Consider the following 18055-nt stretch of genomic DNA (forward strand, 5'->3'; position numbering starts at 1 on the left):
TTAGTTGCAAAGAGATCTTTATAACAATTCTGCACAATTTCTTCTATTCTTTTCTATTAGTGTGTTTTTCTCCATTTTGATCCTGCAAAGCCGATGGAATTGACTGTTTTAAATTTAAGTCTTTCTCTATTTTTTTCAGGCTGGTTTTTGCATGCACTGCTTTGCTTAGTTTTTGTATTTTGAAATATTTGTAGTTTTCTGGAATTCTTTTCCTTAGTAACTTACAGATAATTTTGTATTCTAGAAAATTTTCTTCAGATTTCTTCAGTTCTTTTCTCATTTTCAGTAGTTCTATAGTTTGGGGTGAGAGTTGTTCTCTTTTCTTTTGTTTGACTGGAATTTCTGATTTTTTCTTGCACTCATTGAATTTATTAATAAAGTCAATATAGTCATCATTTATGTAACAGTTCTTAATAGTCCATTCGGTCTCTCTTCTATGTATTTCCTGATTTATATGTATTTCTAATTTACTCACTTCTTCAACTAGAAGAACTGCTACATATATAAAAAATTCTGTTGACTTCAGAAATGAAATTTCCGATATGCATCTAGACAATTCGGAGATTATGATTAGTCTAATTACGAATGTTCCGTTGGCGGACAGCATAGAATTACTACACCAAGAATTTCCTCCAGACATTGTCAAATTATTTGAATTTGTAATAAAGTCCGGTTATTTTTCCTTCAAAAACCAGTTATACCAACAAATCGAAGGGACAGCAATGGGTAATCCAATATCTCCTGCTATTGCCAACTACTTCATGGAGCATTTTGAACAGTACATCTTTAACAACATTACACCCAGACCTAACATTTGGTTCAGATATGTGGACGACATTTTTGCCATATGGAAGGGCACCTCAGAAGAACTACAACTGTTTCTCTCAAAAATTAATGCACCTCATCCAAGGATCCAGTTCACCCTAGAAGTAGAAGTAAATAAGCAGTTAGCCTTTCTAGACCTCTTGATTCTTCACCAACCAGATGGTTATCCACAATTCACAGTCTATAGGAAAGAGACTCATACAGGCCAGTACATCCACACTGAATAATATCACCATCCCAGCGAAAAGGCAGGTACTATAAAAACACTAGTTCATAGAGCCCACTCCTTTTGTTCTTCAGAAGAAGTTTTACAAAAAGAATTGCAGTATATTAATTCCTCCTTCATATCCAATGGCTATAAGAAGTCCTTCATAAAAAGAGCTTTAAGTAGTCGTGCTCCAGCAGTACAGAAGAACCTACATGTATACCTATCCCCTATATACAAGGGGTTAGTGAACACATAGCTAAGGTGCTAAAACCACTAAATATCTGTGTGGCTTTTCGACTCGTCAGAAAAATCTCCACTTCCCTAATGTCTCCAGAAGACAAACTCCACAACTCAGCTATCCAGGTGTCTACCAGATTCCCTGCTTGTGTAAGTTATCATATTTCAGACAAACAGGAAGATCTGCTCAGGTCCGGTTAGAAGAACCTCAGTTGTATATCCAGTACCTTGAATCCGAACAGTCTGGAATTGCAGAACATGCCATCAACACCAGACGCAGAGTTAAGTGGAACAAGACAAAAGTCATTCACAAAAGTCGGTTCCTAATGGAACGGCTATACAAAGAAACATGTGAAACATTATTTCACTCCCCTAACCTAAACAGATCCAGTGGTTTACGTCTTCCCCCCCCCCATGGGAGATAATACTTTATAAAGCAGCAAATCTTTCCTAACATATAATTGTATACACACATATATATATTAAAAAAAATAAATAAAATTAATTATGATAATTGAATAATTAAATAATTAGTATTTAATAATTAAATAACTAAATATTTAGTTATTCCGCCTTGTTTGCCATTGTTTGAGGATGCTCCAAGGAGTATCTGTGAGCCATCGTACCATCTTGCTGTCATTTCTTTCAATCTTTTTGTTTCATACACTAGCAGGTGGTGCTTTGTGAATATAACAGTTATTGTTTAATTAGCCTTGTACCTGTACTGATGATGCCATTGATACTCAGGTGAAAATTCTACGAATAAAGAATAATTGACGTGAGTTAATTCCGTTATTATAATAGTTAGTAATATGTCTACTCACGGCATTTCCTGAACTTGTGGTAGTCTATTTGTTTGGGTTGTCTTTTGTGGTTTGATGTTGCCCTGATATAATAAAATTAGTTTAATCCTTTATCCAAGTGTGAGCAAACAAAGTTTGCGCCTGAAGTATCTTCAGGACTAGGGTAAGGTGATACCACACCAGGGCAACTCGTTGCAAAGGTGGAGAAAGCTACCAACACTCCTATCTCAGTATCTCCTATAATGCAAAACACATCTCCTTGCGGATATGTCTAATGTTATGCATTAAGGGAAGGGCCACTACCCAGACTAGTTTCGACCTTTATTGAGGTCTCCAGAGTATATCCAGAGTAATTTATTAAAAAAGGGTGGCACACCGTTTGGCAACTCCTATAGGTAGAGATGACCTGCGAATGCTTCTGCCTGGTATTTCCACTAGGGCCTGGCTCCCACTGAAGAGACCTCAATAAAGGTCGAAACTAGTCTGTGTAGTGGCCCTTCCCTTAATGCATAACATTAGACATATCCGCAAGGAGATGTGTTTTGCATTATAGGAGATACTGAGATAGGAGTGTTGGTAGCTTTCTCCACCTTTGCAACGAGTTGCCCTGGTGTGGTATCACCTTACCCTAGTCCTGAAGATACTTCAGGCGCAAACTTTGTTTGCTCACACTTGGATAAAGGATTAAACTAATTTTATTATACTCTAACCAAGTGAAAAATAAACTTTCAACGTTGCCCTGATATGTTGTTCCTTTTTGTGGTCTATTCTTATAATGGCTCTGAGGAGTCTGTGGTCAGAATCTGTGTTGAAGTATGTTTTGCCTATTGTGCCAACATTTTGTACCAGTCTTTTAAAGTCTGTTAAAATGTAGTCAATTTCGTTTTTTGTGTCTCCATTCGGTGATTGCCAAGTCCATCTTCCTGGCCGTTTGTTGAAAAAAGTGTTTATGATCAAGAGTTGTTCAGCTGCAGCAAATTCAGCTAATCTCTCTCCTCTTCTATTTCTTTCTACCAGGCTACGTGGTCCTATAAACGTTTAGTTTTCTTTTTCCCATCCTATTTTGGCATTAAAGTCACCATGAACGAATGTGTATGTTGACTTGTAATTTAATGCCTGTTCAAGATTCATGTAAAAATTTTCTATTTCTTGATTATCAGCTACAGGTGTTGGAGCATAGCAGGATATTAATTTTATTGTTATATTGTTCTCTATTCCAATTAGGAGTACACTTATTCTTTCAGATATGATGTTATAAGAAAGGATTGACTTGGTGAGCTTAAGTTTAACAATGAAGCCCACTCTGCCTTGTTTGCCATTGTTTGAGGATGCTCCAAGGAGTATCTGTGAGTCATCGTACCATCTTGCTGTCATTTCTTTCAATCTTTTTGTTTCATACACTAGCAGGATATCTAAGTTGATATTGGTTAGTTCTTTGATTAATAAATCTGTTCTATAATCTCTTGCCAAAGTTCGAGGGTACTGATTGCCATTTTCATAGATTTAAGAGGTGACCAGTTTTCATCTGCGAGATTCATAGCACCCCTGGCCTCACTCGGTGCCTTACCGGCACTGCAGAAAGGTGAGTGTGGGCCGTGCAGGACTTGGGGCCATTTCTATTGTTGCAGTAGTGGCATCTTTGCTGTGGTCGCATATACAACACTCCTGACCAGGGAGTGTTCTGAAGTGTTCGCTAGAGCTCTGTTAGTGGTATTGGGTCCAGGTTTGATAATGGTTAGGATTCCCAACACCCCAGGGTGCACCACGGGGAGGTAGAGTTGGACTTTGCACCCCACATAAATAAATCGTATAAAATATTTTTTGCGTAAATCATTCCAAGTGTTGCTTGCATCAAATTCCTGTCTTGCATCATAACATTTCTCTGTGTTAATTTTTACAAAAGTCTTCTTTTGCTGTTAAGACTAGTGCTGTTATTTTCAAGCAAATCCTGCCCATCTTGGTCTTTCTCTGTATATTTTTATAATTGTATTTGCAGTACACACACAAGTTATGATTGTATCAGTTTGCTGATTGTAGTTTAATATATATATATATATATATATATATATATACACACACACACACACACACAAGTATAGGTTAGATTGTGTGTGTATATAAAAATAACAAAAAAAACAGCTAACATTTTTTTTATTCCCGTATAGGGAGTAAGCGAGGCATTTTAGTCCTATCTAACTTTTTGGAAACTGATTGGGTAGTTCAATCTGCACTGGTAGCCAGTCAGATATAGCTGGCCCAAGGTTATCACTAATTTAAGCAGGTCACAGTGAAAAGACAGCTCAACAATTACTGCCATCTTGTGGTACCTAACCCTAATACAATACTTGTTAATGTCTGAAAATAGTGTGGGTTCTACAGTCAATTTTTCTTGAGTTTACGGGACAGAAAACTCGAGTTTCCAGGAGAAAAAAAACTTCTTGCCTGTGACCGAGATCAACTAACTTGGGAACCGGTCGAAAAAAGGCTAAGAAAAAGTTCCTATAATTGGCAACTAGAATTGAATTCGTGATTCTCTTTCTTTGGGCGCTTTAGTACTTAGGAGAATCATGTTAAAAATAAAGATATTAGAATGTGAGTGTGTGTGTGGGGGGGGGGGGATAAGAAATTAGCCAGAACACCAAACTATCTTTATACAAGACAATGTTCAAGCTATTTTAACTTATGAATTTGAGAGTGGGTTAGAAATAAAGCAATTGATAAGACTAGAGACCACAGATATGAGGATTCTGAGAAGAAAAATTAAGGGAGTGAACAGATGACATCAATGGCAGAATCATATTAAAAATAAAGGTATTAGAAGAAACTTAACATGGTTAGCATTCAAGAATATGTTAGCAGAGCTAGCCTAAGGTGGTATGGTCACTTAAATAGAATGGGTAAGGAAAGATTAGCAAAGCAGGTGTTTGATGCCAAGATGGCAGGAAAGAGAGAAAGACCAAGGTCAGGGTGGATTGACTCATTCAGAAGTGCCTTATAAGCATGAAATGTTATATATGACTATTGGAGTGCTCACAAGTAATAGATTGATTTGTAGGAAAATTGTTAGGAAATTAATAATAAGGTAGATTTAATCATTTAATCCTGTCATAGTAGTCTGAACATCCCCTTCAGGGTACATATTAGGAAATTGATGATGATGATGATAGGTAAGACTGATTAATTGGATTACTTTGCTATAACAGTGTTTGCAAGCAGTATAAATTAAAGATACCAAGAAATTATATACTTGGTTTAATGCTTTATCCAAGTGTAAGCAAACAAAGTTTGCACCTGAAGTATTTTGAGGACTGGGATAACTTGTGATAAAGGTAGTATGACTTCAGCATTACTTCAACCTTGGTATCGCCTCTGGGTCTTGCTCCCACTGATGAGACTTCAATAAAGGTCGAAACTAGTCTGGGTAGTGACCCTTCCCATAATGCACAGCATTATACATGCCTGCAAGGAGATTGTATTGATTGTATAGATGTGCTTTGCATTATGGGATATTCCTTTATCTTGGTATTTTTAATTTATAGCATAACCAAGTGAGAAAACTTTCAACAGTTTGCAGGTGGTGTTTGATCACTTGTTCTGTTTTTTACTAACGATTAAACATTATAATAAATCTATATTATTTTAGTATGTTGTATATGTTGAGTGTTCTTCGAAATCAGCACTAGAACTTGTACAGAGCATAATCACCTAAGTGTTAATAATGTTAGATCTGGTTAGTACTTAGACTGTTGCAGTATTAACTGATCATTTTAAAGTATTTTGTTTTCGTATTAATGAGGAAGAAGTTGGTAAATAAATGAATAGATCTTGCTCGATGATATCGTGCATGCGTGTGTGTGTGTGTTCTTTGCTTTTAGCACTGATTCAGTGGTAACAGCAAAGAACGCACACACGCATGGCTAATTCTTTAATTCTGAAAGCTGCAAATAGTTGATTATATCCAAACCATATGCAAGAAATTTTTAATTCTGCAAATTACTTTGTGTATTGCATTCAAAGTACCTGATGTAGAAGAATGAAATTTTACAGAGATGTGAGGAATTTCAAAATTTGTTTTATACAATCATGCTGATTCTTGATCTCCTCAGTTTCTGGACTTCTAGGAGTTAGTATGATCATTGTTCAATATTTTAGAGTAACATATTTTACTGTTTATTCTTCAGTTTTTTTTTTTTTTTTTTTCATTATGAAGGTGAAACATTTCAATGGCTATGTGAAATTGTCATTTTATTCTTTATCTGAAAAGTTGCTATCATATAATGTTCATTTCCTAAGTCATGGAGATTAGTAAGGCCAATAGATTAGCTTTTTGTGTTATAGTACATTATTTTGTTGCTGAAGTTATTTGTTTAGTAGTATTGAATAAAGTCATTTTTTTCTACTTCTTTGATTATTTACTTCCCTTACCATTTACTAATTAAAAACATATCACTAATAATGAATTGATGTTATTAATGAAACATGATTACAGAAAAAGCCAAAATTGTGAAAATAGATAAGAAGTTATTTTCTTTTCTTTCATGCTCATGCAGTGATCAAAATACATAATGATTTTGATTAACCACCCTAATCTTAATAATAATGAGGGCTTAAAAATCCCAAGAATTTGGATGGCACACATTCAACCCACTTAGTTTCCAGCAAACCCTGACTTTAGGACTCTTAAGCAATTTTTCATTTTTTATTGGCCACTATCTGTACCAGTTGCAATTTATACGTATACTTATATAAATAATTTTATTTTTTTGTTCATTTCTTTATCTATTATTTTATGCATGAACATGTTACTCTCCAGCTTAATTAACTTTGTAACCTAATAGAGAATAACAGGACTCTAGCTTTGATGTAGTGAGATTTTTTTTTTTAAACACCAGATGTCAGGTAAATAGTTTTAACGGTTGATCAGTAACTTTAGCATGCCATGTAGATTGAGGTACAGCTTGTTTCTTTGTATACTCCAGAAGATGACCTTAATGTGAAGGTCGAAACTTCAAGTGTATATATTTTGGTTTATATTAAACTAAAGTTTTACTCTAACACAGTAGTTGTATCCATAATTTTTCGTAATGTAGATAAGAAGTCAATAGTGAACCTGCTTTCTTAGTAGTACACCTATTGAAGAATAGAGAGATATTGTTATTTATAAAGATGGCAGATTAATATGGAAATAGATAACAGAAAATGTGTTGGGAAGTTGAATAAATTTACATTAAGCACAAAAATCTAAGCAGCACTAAGTTAACAATATTGTTATCTTGGTTAGCATGACAGTAATAACACTTGATCAAAGACCGAAGGCAACAAATGAGTCCTGAGGAAAATCAGGAGAGTGAAAAGATACTGTTGGTAGCAGAACCATATTAAAAGTGGAGATATCAGAATATAATGTTATTCAAAAATGCGTAAGCAGATGGATAATCTATAATGGCATGTTCATTTACAGAACTGAAAGATGACAGGTCTGCAAAATGAGCATTTTTTTTAAGCAAGAATGTCAGAAAAAAGAGAGCCGAAGATTGCTGTACAGTTAGGAGTGGCTTTAGGAAATTGAAATGTAAAGGTCAGTCAAATCGGAAGAAATTTGATAATAAACTGTCATACTATCATAATGTGGTAAGATGATAAAATGTCATCTTTTTTTTTTTTTCAGATTATTCCCTGATTTTGTTCATTTGCACTTTTTTGTATTAATACTTATACACATTCAGTGGTCCCTATTGTTTGAGTTAAGACTCATTTGCAGTCTTACTGTGGTATTTTTGAAATAACTCTACGACTTGACTCTCTTAATTAGGTTAATATTTTCTGTTTATCATCTTCAGAATATAATATAGGTGACTACTGCACAGCAATAGCCAATTCAGAAAGCCTATCATGGACTTCTGCATAGTTAATATGTGAAAATAAGCACTGAATTTTGTTAGAACAAAATTCAGCTATATTGCTCAGGCACAAGGACACATTGCTTGGTCATAATTACTGACTGTAATTATGGCATCTCTCCACTAACTTTGTATTTAGCTTTGAAGAATTCTCAATTTAATCTAGATTAAATAGAAGCTATTAAATATGTTAGTTTTAATTTACAAGATATAGATTAAATTGATCTCAAAGAAATGCTTTCAATCAGTATAATGATGAAAAAAATCCAAAAATTCTCATTTTATATATATATATATATATATATATATATATATATATATATTATTATATTATTAAACTTTGTAAATATAGTGAGTCTTATATTTATGGAAATGGTTATTTCTCTTGAACAGAACAGTTTTGTCTTTGTGTAATCTTATACATTCACAATTTAAGGGTGAAATCAAAATTCCTCTGCTCTTTGAAGATGAGATTACCAGAGAACTTCCCTCCCCTGTTCATCTTTATCGTCCTCTTCGCCAGATGGTATATGCCATTTTATTTAATCTGCATCATTTAAGATATCTTGCTGAACAAAAAAAGGAAAAAGAAGGCAAAGAAGGTCTGTTTCTTAATTTTATATTTGAGTATTTAATTTTTAAATCAGATTAGTTATAGCAATGAGCCATTGCTATAACAATTATTTAAAAGCATATTTCTTTAGAGATCATGACTACTTTCGTGGATGGCATGAGAGCAGAGAATTATTAAATAACTGGAATTATTTGTGTTACCTTTCAAAAAGTAGTTTCATTTTTCCATTAAAACATCATTACTTATTAAAAATCAGTTTATTGTCTTGTGAACCATAATGGGATATTGGAGAGAAAAATAATGAAATTGACATTCAGATGTACTCAGCTGTTTTTTGTGAAAACATCTGCTGCTCTATGTTTTTATGTTGAAAGAAAATGTGTCATCATTCTGTATGATCTGTTTATCTTGGATGAAACAGATGTATATGAATTGAATATTAAGGGAAAATAAACAGTAAAATAAGTAGAGCTGAGCTGGAATTGAAATATCACAAGTCTTAATAAAGATCAAGAAACTTGCTGCTTACAAAATCAGTACCAAAGTTCTAAGTAAATATTAAAAATATAATAGTCAGAACCATATCCTTATGGTTCATACAGTAATTTCTGACTTGCTGCCTTTTTGATTTATGACGGGATCATAAATTTGGGACTAATTGTATATGGAATTGAAATCTGCATTCTATTGGATTATCCTTCAGCATAGCAGTGTATGAGTATTATCTATTTAATTTGAGTTTTTAGCCATTTCATTCCATTAAAATTTTAATGGTGAGAAGTTTTGAAAGGATGAAGGAAAAATGTTGTGTGTTTTATTAATAAATGATTTGACAACCCTGATTATCATGGAAGTGTTGTGTCCTGAAAAATCAGAAATTGGGACAAAAGATTAATTCTATTCAATAACAGCTATCTTTAATTGTAGGCAGAGAATGTTGTGCTTTGTCAAGGAAATAAAAATGTACATTATAACTTTAAGGCAAAAACTGAAGAAATGTTTAGCATAAGAAATGTGAGACTTAATCCGTTTGTACAGAGTCAAATAGAGGACTTTATATAAGATTATAATTTAATTAGAGTATCCCATTTCTATGTATTGTATGAAAGCAATTTGATTCTAAGCTAAAGTCCAAGGGTCACACTTTAGCTGTCCAGTATAACGTATGGCCTAAGGGAAAGAGAAATTATAAGGGAAGCGAGAACGCATTCTCGGAAGAACGCCATGTGCATGTGGATAAGTGCCATGCGGTAAAAAACGTAGCTAAGCGTGAGAATCTCCTAGAAAAAAGGGGAAGAATATAATGGTCAAGCTCCCCACACGGGGGGCTTTTTGGTTCCTGTTTCCTGCGCTCGTGGATGTTGGCTCGTGCTCTCTGCCAACTTGAAGATTCTGGGTCGGCCGTAGAAGTCGTGAGAGGCCTATCGATGTTTGCGAGGCAAGGCTAACTATCTCTTCATAACAGAGTAGCTAAGCCACAATGAGTGACCGGTAATCTAGATGTGTGCCTGCGGTACCAGAGAAAGTCCAGAGTGGCATATCGCCTTATTGACTCGGGGAACCAGGCCGTGCTGTTATCGTAAGTGATCCGGAGAATCGCAGAACAAAGGTGCCTTGATGTCCAGACAAGGCTGATGATAGAACAGAAAGTATTTCCATGGGTTGGTAACGTAGAATGTTAAAGTATCTTATTTCCAATTAAAGATTTGGGTGAACTCTATAGGTTAATTTGTGTATGGACATGCTGTAGAGCACTTTAAGAGATTATCCCAATTTGGCAGTGACCTATCCCTGTTTTGAAGAATGTCTCCCTAGAAGGGATCTGTGTGAGAGATAACTGAGATATATCGATAGATTGATATGAGTAGTGATCAGAGAGTGATTGAAGATCATGTCAAATTAAGCCAGAAGTTTGTATGTTTATAGAAAAACTCTGTGGATCTAGTTATTATGCATGTATTCTTGTGTTAGTAATGATATCAGAATTTTACTAAGAAAGAGATTATGTTAACCATGTACTTGAATTTTCTCATATATATCTTTTAAACCTAAATAAATGTTTTATAGCATTTGCCTGAATCTAGCCTGTCTTATGAATTTGAATAGCCACTCATAAAATTATTATCGAACCTAGCGGGAGGGATATATGAACATAGTTTGATTTTCCATACTTTGCACGACTGCATGCAAAGATAAAGTGAATTGAGATTAGTTAAATTAGTGTTAGAAAGTTCATCACTGTGTAATACTCTGAGCGAGCCACCTTGGATAAGAGTCTCATCTATCCTATGTATTGGCCACTCATAAAATTATTATCAAACTTAGCGGGAGGGATATATGAACATAGTTTGATTTTCCAGACCACGACTGCATGCAAAGACAAAGTGAATTGAGATTAGTTGAATTAGTGTTAGAAAGTTCATCACTGTGTAATACTCTGAGAGAGCCACCTTGGATAAGAGTCTCATCTATCCTATGTATTGGCTGGCACAGCAAAATATAACTTCATCAATATTTAACAGGCGGACTGCCTCAGAGGTTATAGTTTAAGGCCTTGTCCCATACTTAGACAAAGCCCTTATGAATGAAAGAATTACACTTGACTAAACTTAAGAACGGCCTGAATTTTAGTTTCTTTAAGGATAGAAGGGTGATAGCTGATTTGCTAGATTTATTGGAAAACTATTACAGAAGCTAGAAGGGAAATAACTGTGTATGAGTGAGTTGTGAAACATACAAATATATATAGAAGTAAAAAAAGGTATATAACAGAAGTGTGATAAACAGATCTTTGTGTGTGTGTCAGTAAGGATTGATTTTCACTGGTTGACGGTCATGCAGTAGGATACTTTGCTTTCAGCTATTGGTCCTAAACTCCTTCTAGATTTGCTATGTGTTTGCCATTTGGTTTCATTCTGAAAATGAACTAACTATCTTTTGAACATTTAAATCAATAACCTACAGCCATGTATTTAGTTCACTGAAAGTTCTGGGAGTTATTTCTTCTTGATATGTCTGCACAGCCACATTCAGTGCATATCAGAAAAATACTTTTACTGGCATACAAAAATATACAAAGATCTGCTTATTGTACTTCCCAGAAAATCAAGATTGTCAAATCATGAATTAATAAACACATAGCATTTGTTCTTCTATCATTACAACTTTAATGGAATGCAACCACTACAATTCTCATCACATCTGTTTCTGGCTGTTATTTGCCACATTCTCTGTGAATGTAATTTAATGTACTTTGGACAGACAAGGGTTGTTTTGTGGGAAAAAAGAATTAGTGAACATCAGTACTAGATTGACTCATTAAATGTAGACTTACCATAAAATTTTTTTATCAAACCAGGACATTTTTGAGAGTTTGCTCAAAACAGAAAGTAACGCCTTCTATGCTAAGTACTTATGATTCAAAAGGCTAAATAATGGAGTGGTTAACAAAAAACAACATTTCGTAGTAATAATTTTTAATTACTCTTAACTGAACATAAGTTATTATTAAAAAGTTATTAATATTTATCACTAGTGTGAACTTTCTTTAAAAATTCTTTGTTATTTTTAATTGCGTCGAAAAATTCACTATTAAGTGAATTTTTCGATGCGCAGTGAACTACAATTTAGTTTACTGTTAAGTTACTGTTGATTCAGCCATTCTACCTCTTTCTTCAGATCATATGTTATTCATTATTGAGAATATCCTTTCAACAGGTGAAGATGTGCCTGGCAGGCTGAAAATGTATTCTATAATTTGGACAAGATTGGGCAATGAAATGTTCTTTTCTTTGAAATGGTTGAATAGTTGTATCCATTTTTCTTCGCAACTTGTATTTTTCAAAATGTTATAGTTTGCCAACCAAAAAACTTTTCCAATCACCACTTCATCAAACAGTTCATCCATGTTTATTGCATTATTTGCAAGAGTTTCATTAATTTTTTCACCTGAACCTTCAATTTCCGACCAAGTTAATTCATTGTTGTTTATCCAAGTAAAAGATTCTGCTCCACCAGAACTGTTTTCCCAAAGCTCAATGTAAGAAAGACATCGATCATAAAATTTTGTAAACTCTTGTAGTATTGTATTAATATTAATACTTTCATTATTTTCCAGTATTTTAAATAGCTTTTTTGCTTCTTGAGGTATAAATTTATTATCATGCCTTTCCTCAAGATTTGTTTTTAATTTTCTAAGTTCGATGACAATATCTGTTGCACTTGCTTTTGTACTTTCCATAATCAAGATAGATTTGTTAAACAATTTGAGTTGCCCATGCACAAACCACAAATACATTTCACCACATTCATTATCAAAGAACTGTTTTATCATCACCGGACAGTGTTCTTGTGAAATAAAATATGATTTCAGTCCCTCAGAGATTTGAAATATTCTGTCAATAGCTGGAAGTAGCGAAAGAAAACGGGTGTTGCCATGTTGAAGAACCTTTTTATACTCTACATCTACAAATTCACAGAACGCTTTTAGTTGAGTGACTCAAACCTTATAAATGTGGAAATGGTTAGAAATTTTGACTACTAAAGCTTCTATTTCAATAGGTAGAACATCAACTGCAGTTTGAAGACAGTTGTGAATGATCTGAGCACCACAACCAATGCCCACAATATTTCTTCCTAGTTCCTTCTTCAATCAACTGTAAATATCGTAGTTACCTCCACAAAATCCAATATTTTTTTTTTTGTTATATTATGAGTTTTCATAACTGACATTAAATGGTTTGTCAGTATTTCTGCAGTTTCACCGGGAACTGATTGAAAGTCTAAAAGTTTAACTTTTACTCCACAATCTGGTGCAAAATACCGCACAACACATGGCACGGTTTTAATTTCTTTCCTGTTGGAAGAATCGATTGATATCGTCACAAATTTTTTTTTTGTTTAAGTCTTCACAAAGTTGCTGAAACAAAAGTGGCTCAATCACATTAACAATGACAGCTTCACATTTTGTTCTACCCAGTCTAAACTTTGTTTCAAAAAAGCTTTGATATCAATTTAGATGAACAATCAGCAGACTTGTTGTTGCTATTCACAATCACAAGCTGAGATTGTGAATAGCAACATGAAATGCAAAAGTTGCTTCTTTAACAGCTATTAAAAATTCTTTGTCATTTGAATCGGCACCTTTAAAATATGACAATATCTTTGAGGAAGTTTCTGCCGCTGCTAGACTAGCCTTATATTTTGCACGTCAAGTGATTTTTTTATGTCCGAACGCCCACAATGAGCCACAGAAAATTCTGAAGAGCACTGTTCACATTTTATTTTGTCAATATGACCACAAACTTTTTTTAAAAATGGATAATCCTTTTTTGATTCATCCGTAAACACACATTTTCTTTTTGGCATTTTAGGGGTAAATTAATTTAATGAAGTAAAAAAAATCACAAACAACATGCCAAAAAGAACACCGACCTCGCAATCTAAACTCAACTAAGATTGCGCATGCTCGACAATGACTTGCAACGCAGCGTACAGGCTGAGTCAAAGTGGGGTATTCGTGTTGCCTAATTGCCATTTTCCGAGGTTGCACTTTTTGTACTGAGTGTATATTCTGCACTTTTAAATTTTTACCAAATAACCGGGACAAACTGGCCGGGATCATACCTTCAAACTGAGATATATGGTACGCCTACTTAAATGTAGTATTTGCATTTTAGTCTTACAAAATGAGGATTGAAACTAAAGAGAGCATCAACCTATGGAGAAGGTGAGCCTTCTCCATAGAAGCAATTTTAAATATGAATGTCTCTTCAAAAAAAATTCCTCAAAGCCTTACAAGCCTAATTTGAATCTGAATGATAGCCTCCCCAGATACCCATTCTATGCAGATATCAGAAATAATTTATTACTTATGTAAAGTGAGCTTTCCAGTGTATAGCACTTGCTGTTATTGATTAACTGGTTGTTGCATTTGCCTTGCAATCCTACCTTTGAATTGATTGTTTATTACACACTTATATACTGTTAGTTTTGATGTGAAATTTGGGCTAATTTATTAAAGTTATTTACTGTGTTCAATGTGTTTCCTCTCTAGTATATAATTCAGTGAATCCTCAATTTATATGTTAATTTGTTCTGAAAGTTTCTTGTAAACTGGAAATCCCCAAGTGAAATGGCGCTTAAATACAACATATTTTTGACGTGTTCATTTTGGGATAAAACTTTGGGCTAAAACCAGATATTATTATTATTATTATTATTATTATAAGAGCACAAGAAGCTTAAGGGTCAAAGCTGTATAACTGAGAGGAGACCTCCACATAGCCTTTAAAGGAATGTGGAGAACCGACCAGGGCTTCTGGCCTAATATCCAATCCTCACCTTCTCGTGGTATCTACCTGGATACTGAACAAACGAGGATGGGCTAGCAGTTTGGGATTTAGCTGACCAAATTTTATTCTTATTGGCTTAAACCACAATATAAAATGATGGTATAACATGATAGAATTTCATGCAGGCTGGGGCGTTTGCTTGGTTAAAACAAGGCCCTGATTGTTTTTGCCAGGGAACCAGGGTGAACAGCAAAAAGTCAACTACTGAACAAATCCTAAAATACACCCTAACTCAATATCACCAGAGTTCAAGATCGGTACTATCAACATAAGAAGCCTAACTGGCAAAGAAATGGAGCTAGCAGAGGAATTTGATAAGTACCAGATCGACATAACAGCGGTGACTAAAACAAAAAAGACAAAAACTGGTAAGACCTTTCTGGGTAATAAATACAAAATGTTATATTCAGGCAATGACAATCAAGGAAAAGGAGTAGCCATAGTATTCAACACAAAATATGAGGCTAATCTACTCGAATGGCAGTCAGTCTCAAGTAGAGTAATGTGGGCAAATATGAGAATGGGGAACTGGACAGTGAGACTTATTTGTGCCTATGGTCCCACAGAAGGTTCTACTAAGGTAGAAATAGAGGAATTTTTTGAGGCTTTAGAAAAAGCAACTGACACAATGAAAAAGGAAAAGTTGGTCCTTGTAGATATAAATAGCAAAGTAAGAAATGGTTATTACACATACAGAAATATTTTGGGAAATGGAAAAAAGAGCAAAGCAAATAAAAACGCAAATACCTATTTGGATTTCTGCTCAGAACATGGACTGGTTATTTCTAACACAATGTTCCAATAAAAAATGTACACAAATTCACATGGAGAGAAGAGAATAAGAAAATTCTCATTGACTATGCTGTTGTTGATAGGAATGTTTTCTCATTGGTGCAGGACACAAGAGTGCACTGAGGATTTGAAATTGGAAGTGATCACCATTTAGTCTTGAGTAGGATAAAATTAATGTCGAGATTGAAAAGAAGAACATTTGAGAAAGTTTTAAAGTGAATAAAAGTTGAGCAGTTCTCAGATGTGAACTGGAGACTAAACTACCCAAACGTTATTCAAGAAAAACTGAAAGAGTTTGTGAACAAGAAGAAAACCTTGGAGATTCAGTGGCTAGCCCTGGGGAAAAAAAAAAAAAATTGATTCAGCCAGTGAATCATGTGGCGAGATTGTCTGCAAGCATAGCAAAATCAGAACTCCCTGGTGGACACAGGAAGTTAAAGATGTAGTGAAGGAAAAGAAGAAAGCATATCAAAAGTTCCTGGTAAATAAGTCAGTTTGTGCTCTTAGAGAATATAAAGACAAATGTGAGAAAGCTAAACACTTCGTAAAACTAGCTAAACAAAAGTTATGGGAAGACTTTGTTAAGAACATAGAAAATAAATATCAAGAAGGTGGCAAGATATTCTGGAGGTTGTTGAAGAAGCTCAGAAACGGAGGAAAGAGTGCTGTAATAGGAATTAGAGATGATAAAGGTGACATGAAAACTGGAGAAAAAGATATCCTTGATGTATGGAGTACTTGCTTTGAAAAATTGCTAAATGAAACAATTAGTGACAGCACGGTGGTGTATAAAAAAAAAAACACTGAAAAGGTATGCGATCAGGAATACATATCCATTCTTGAAGTAGAAAAAAACCATCAAAGGCCTTGAAATGTGGAAAGGCAGCAGGAATAGATGACATTAGAGCAGAAATGCTGAAGTATGGAGGTATAAAAGTCTTTCAGTGGATGCATTGCATAGTTCAGAAGGCCTGGACAGAGGGACGAATTATCCCTGATGATTGGAGTAGAGCTCTCATAATACCTATATATAAAAAGGGAAATAAAACTGAATGTGAGAATTACAGAGGTATTTCTCTACTGAGTACTCCTGGTGAGATTTATGCCAGTATACTTGAGAAACGGTTGAGAAGGATTGTGTAAGAAAACTTTGAAGAACAAGCTGGATTCAGGCCAAATAGAGGCCATTAGGATCAAATTTTCACTTTATGACAAATAGTTGAGAAATCATGGGAATATGACAAAGATCTCTATTTAAGTTTTTGTAGATCTGGAAAAAGCATATGACAAGGTGCCAAGAGTGAAATTATTCAAAATGCTACAGTTGTATGGTATCAGTGGGGGCATTATATCAAGCAGTATATAAAGCATTGTCTTTATTTGAGTTGTAAGTCAGCAGTTAGAATTGAAGTACAGGAAGATGGTTTAATGTTAAATCTCATGTCAGACGGATTTACATTATCTCCTCTACTAGTCATTATCTATATGGATCACAATATGAAGGAAAGTGGTATTAAACGTGATATCAAAATTGGAGATGTTAATGTCTGCTCTTTGCTTTATGCGGATGACGTTATACTTCTAAATAAATCCGCTACAAGTCTGCAAGATTCCCTGACTAAATTGAATAACTGTTGTAATAGATATGGTATGATGAAGGTCAGCAGTAACAAGATAATGGAAATAGGCCAAAGCACTGAAAATATCAACTGCATGTGAATGGAGAACCTATAGAACAAATGAAACATTTCAGCTATTTAGGCACGATTTTTAGTGAAGATGGTAAATTAAATATGGAAATAGGCAACAGAATCAACAGAGCTGGTATGGTAGGTATCAAAACACTAAATTAGCTGTATACTAGGCAGTGTTCAAACCAATTTTAACTTATGGATATGAGAGCTGGGTTAGAAGTAAAACATTTGACCAAAGACTAGAGCTCCAGGTATGAGAGTCCTGAGAAAGATTATAGGCATGAACAGGTGGCAATCGCAGCAAAAATTTCCAAAGGCATAGGAATTCATTAGATACTTTTCTCAAGGAAGATCATGTGTACAGTGTTTTGCTCATTGACTTTATACTTCATGGTACATCAATAAATGTAGATATTTACTAGGGATATGCCAAATATTTGGTTTTGCTTCGATATTCGGCTTCTGCCAAATCAGTAGAAAGATTTGGTATTTAGCCAGCTGAAACAGAAAAATCCCTATTATATGCATCATAACAAAGCCTTCCTTTATCTTGCACGACCATTCAATAGAAGGGTTTCCATGGTTAGTGAGTAAACTAATTCAACAGTACAATTTCTCAGAAAATTTCTTTTGGCACTAGTTACCAGTAGTATTTCTTGAACGAGTTTT

At 34.4% G+C, this 18055-nt stretch overlaps 1 protein-coding gene across 4 annotated transcripts in view; it reads left to right on the forward strand.

Moving 5' to 3' along the window:
* The window catches only part of LOC150101831 (constitutive coactivator of PPAR-gamma-like protein 1 homolog), a 326792-nt gene that overhangs the window by 177580 nt on the left and 131157 nt on the right, over positions 1-18055 (forward strand). For all 4 annotated transcript variants that reach the window (XM_090400106.1, XM_090400107.1, XM_090400108.1 and 1 more), the window contains exon 9: positions 8410-8575. In XM_090400106.1, the coding sequence (XP_090256232.1) occupies positions 8410-8575 (166 nt within the window). The remainder of the gene's footprint in view (positions 1-8409; positions 8576-18055) is intronic.

Source organism: Typopeltis vanoorti, chromosome 11 (genome assembly GCF_054136105.1).
Source record: "Typopeltis vanoorti isolate ZY-2024b chromosome 11, IOZ_Tvanoo_1.0, whole genome shotgun sequence".
Taxonomy (NCBI): domain Eukaryota; kingdom Metazoa; phylum Arthropoda; class Arachnida; order Uropygi; family Thelyphonidae; genus Typopeltis; species Typopeltis vanoorti.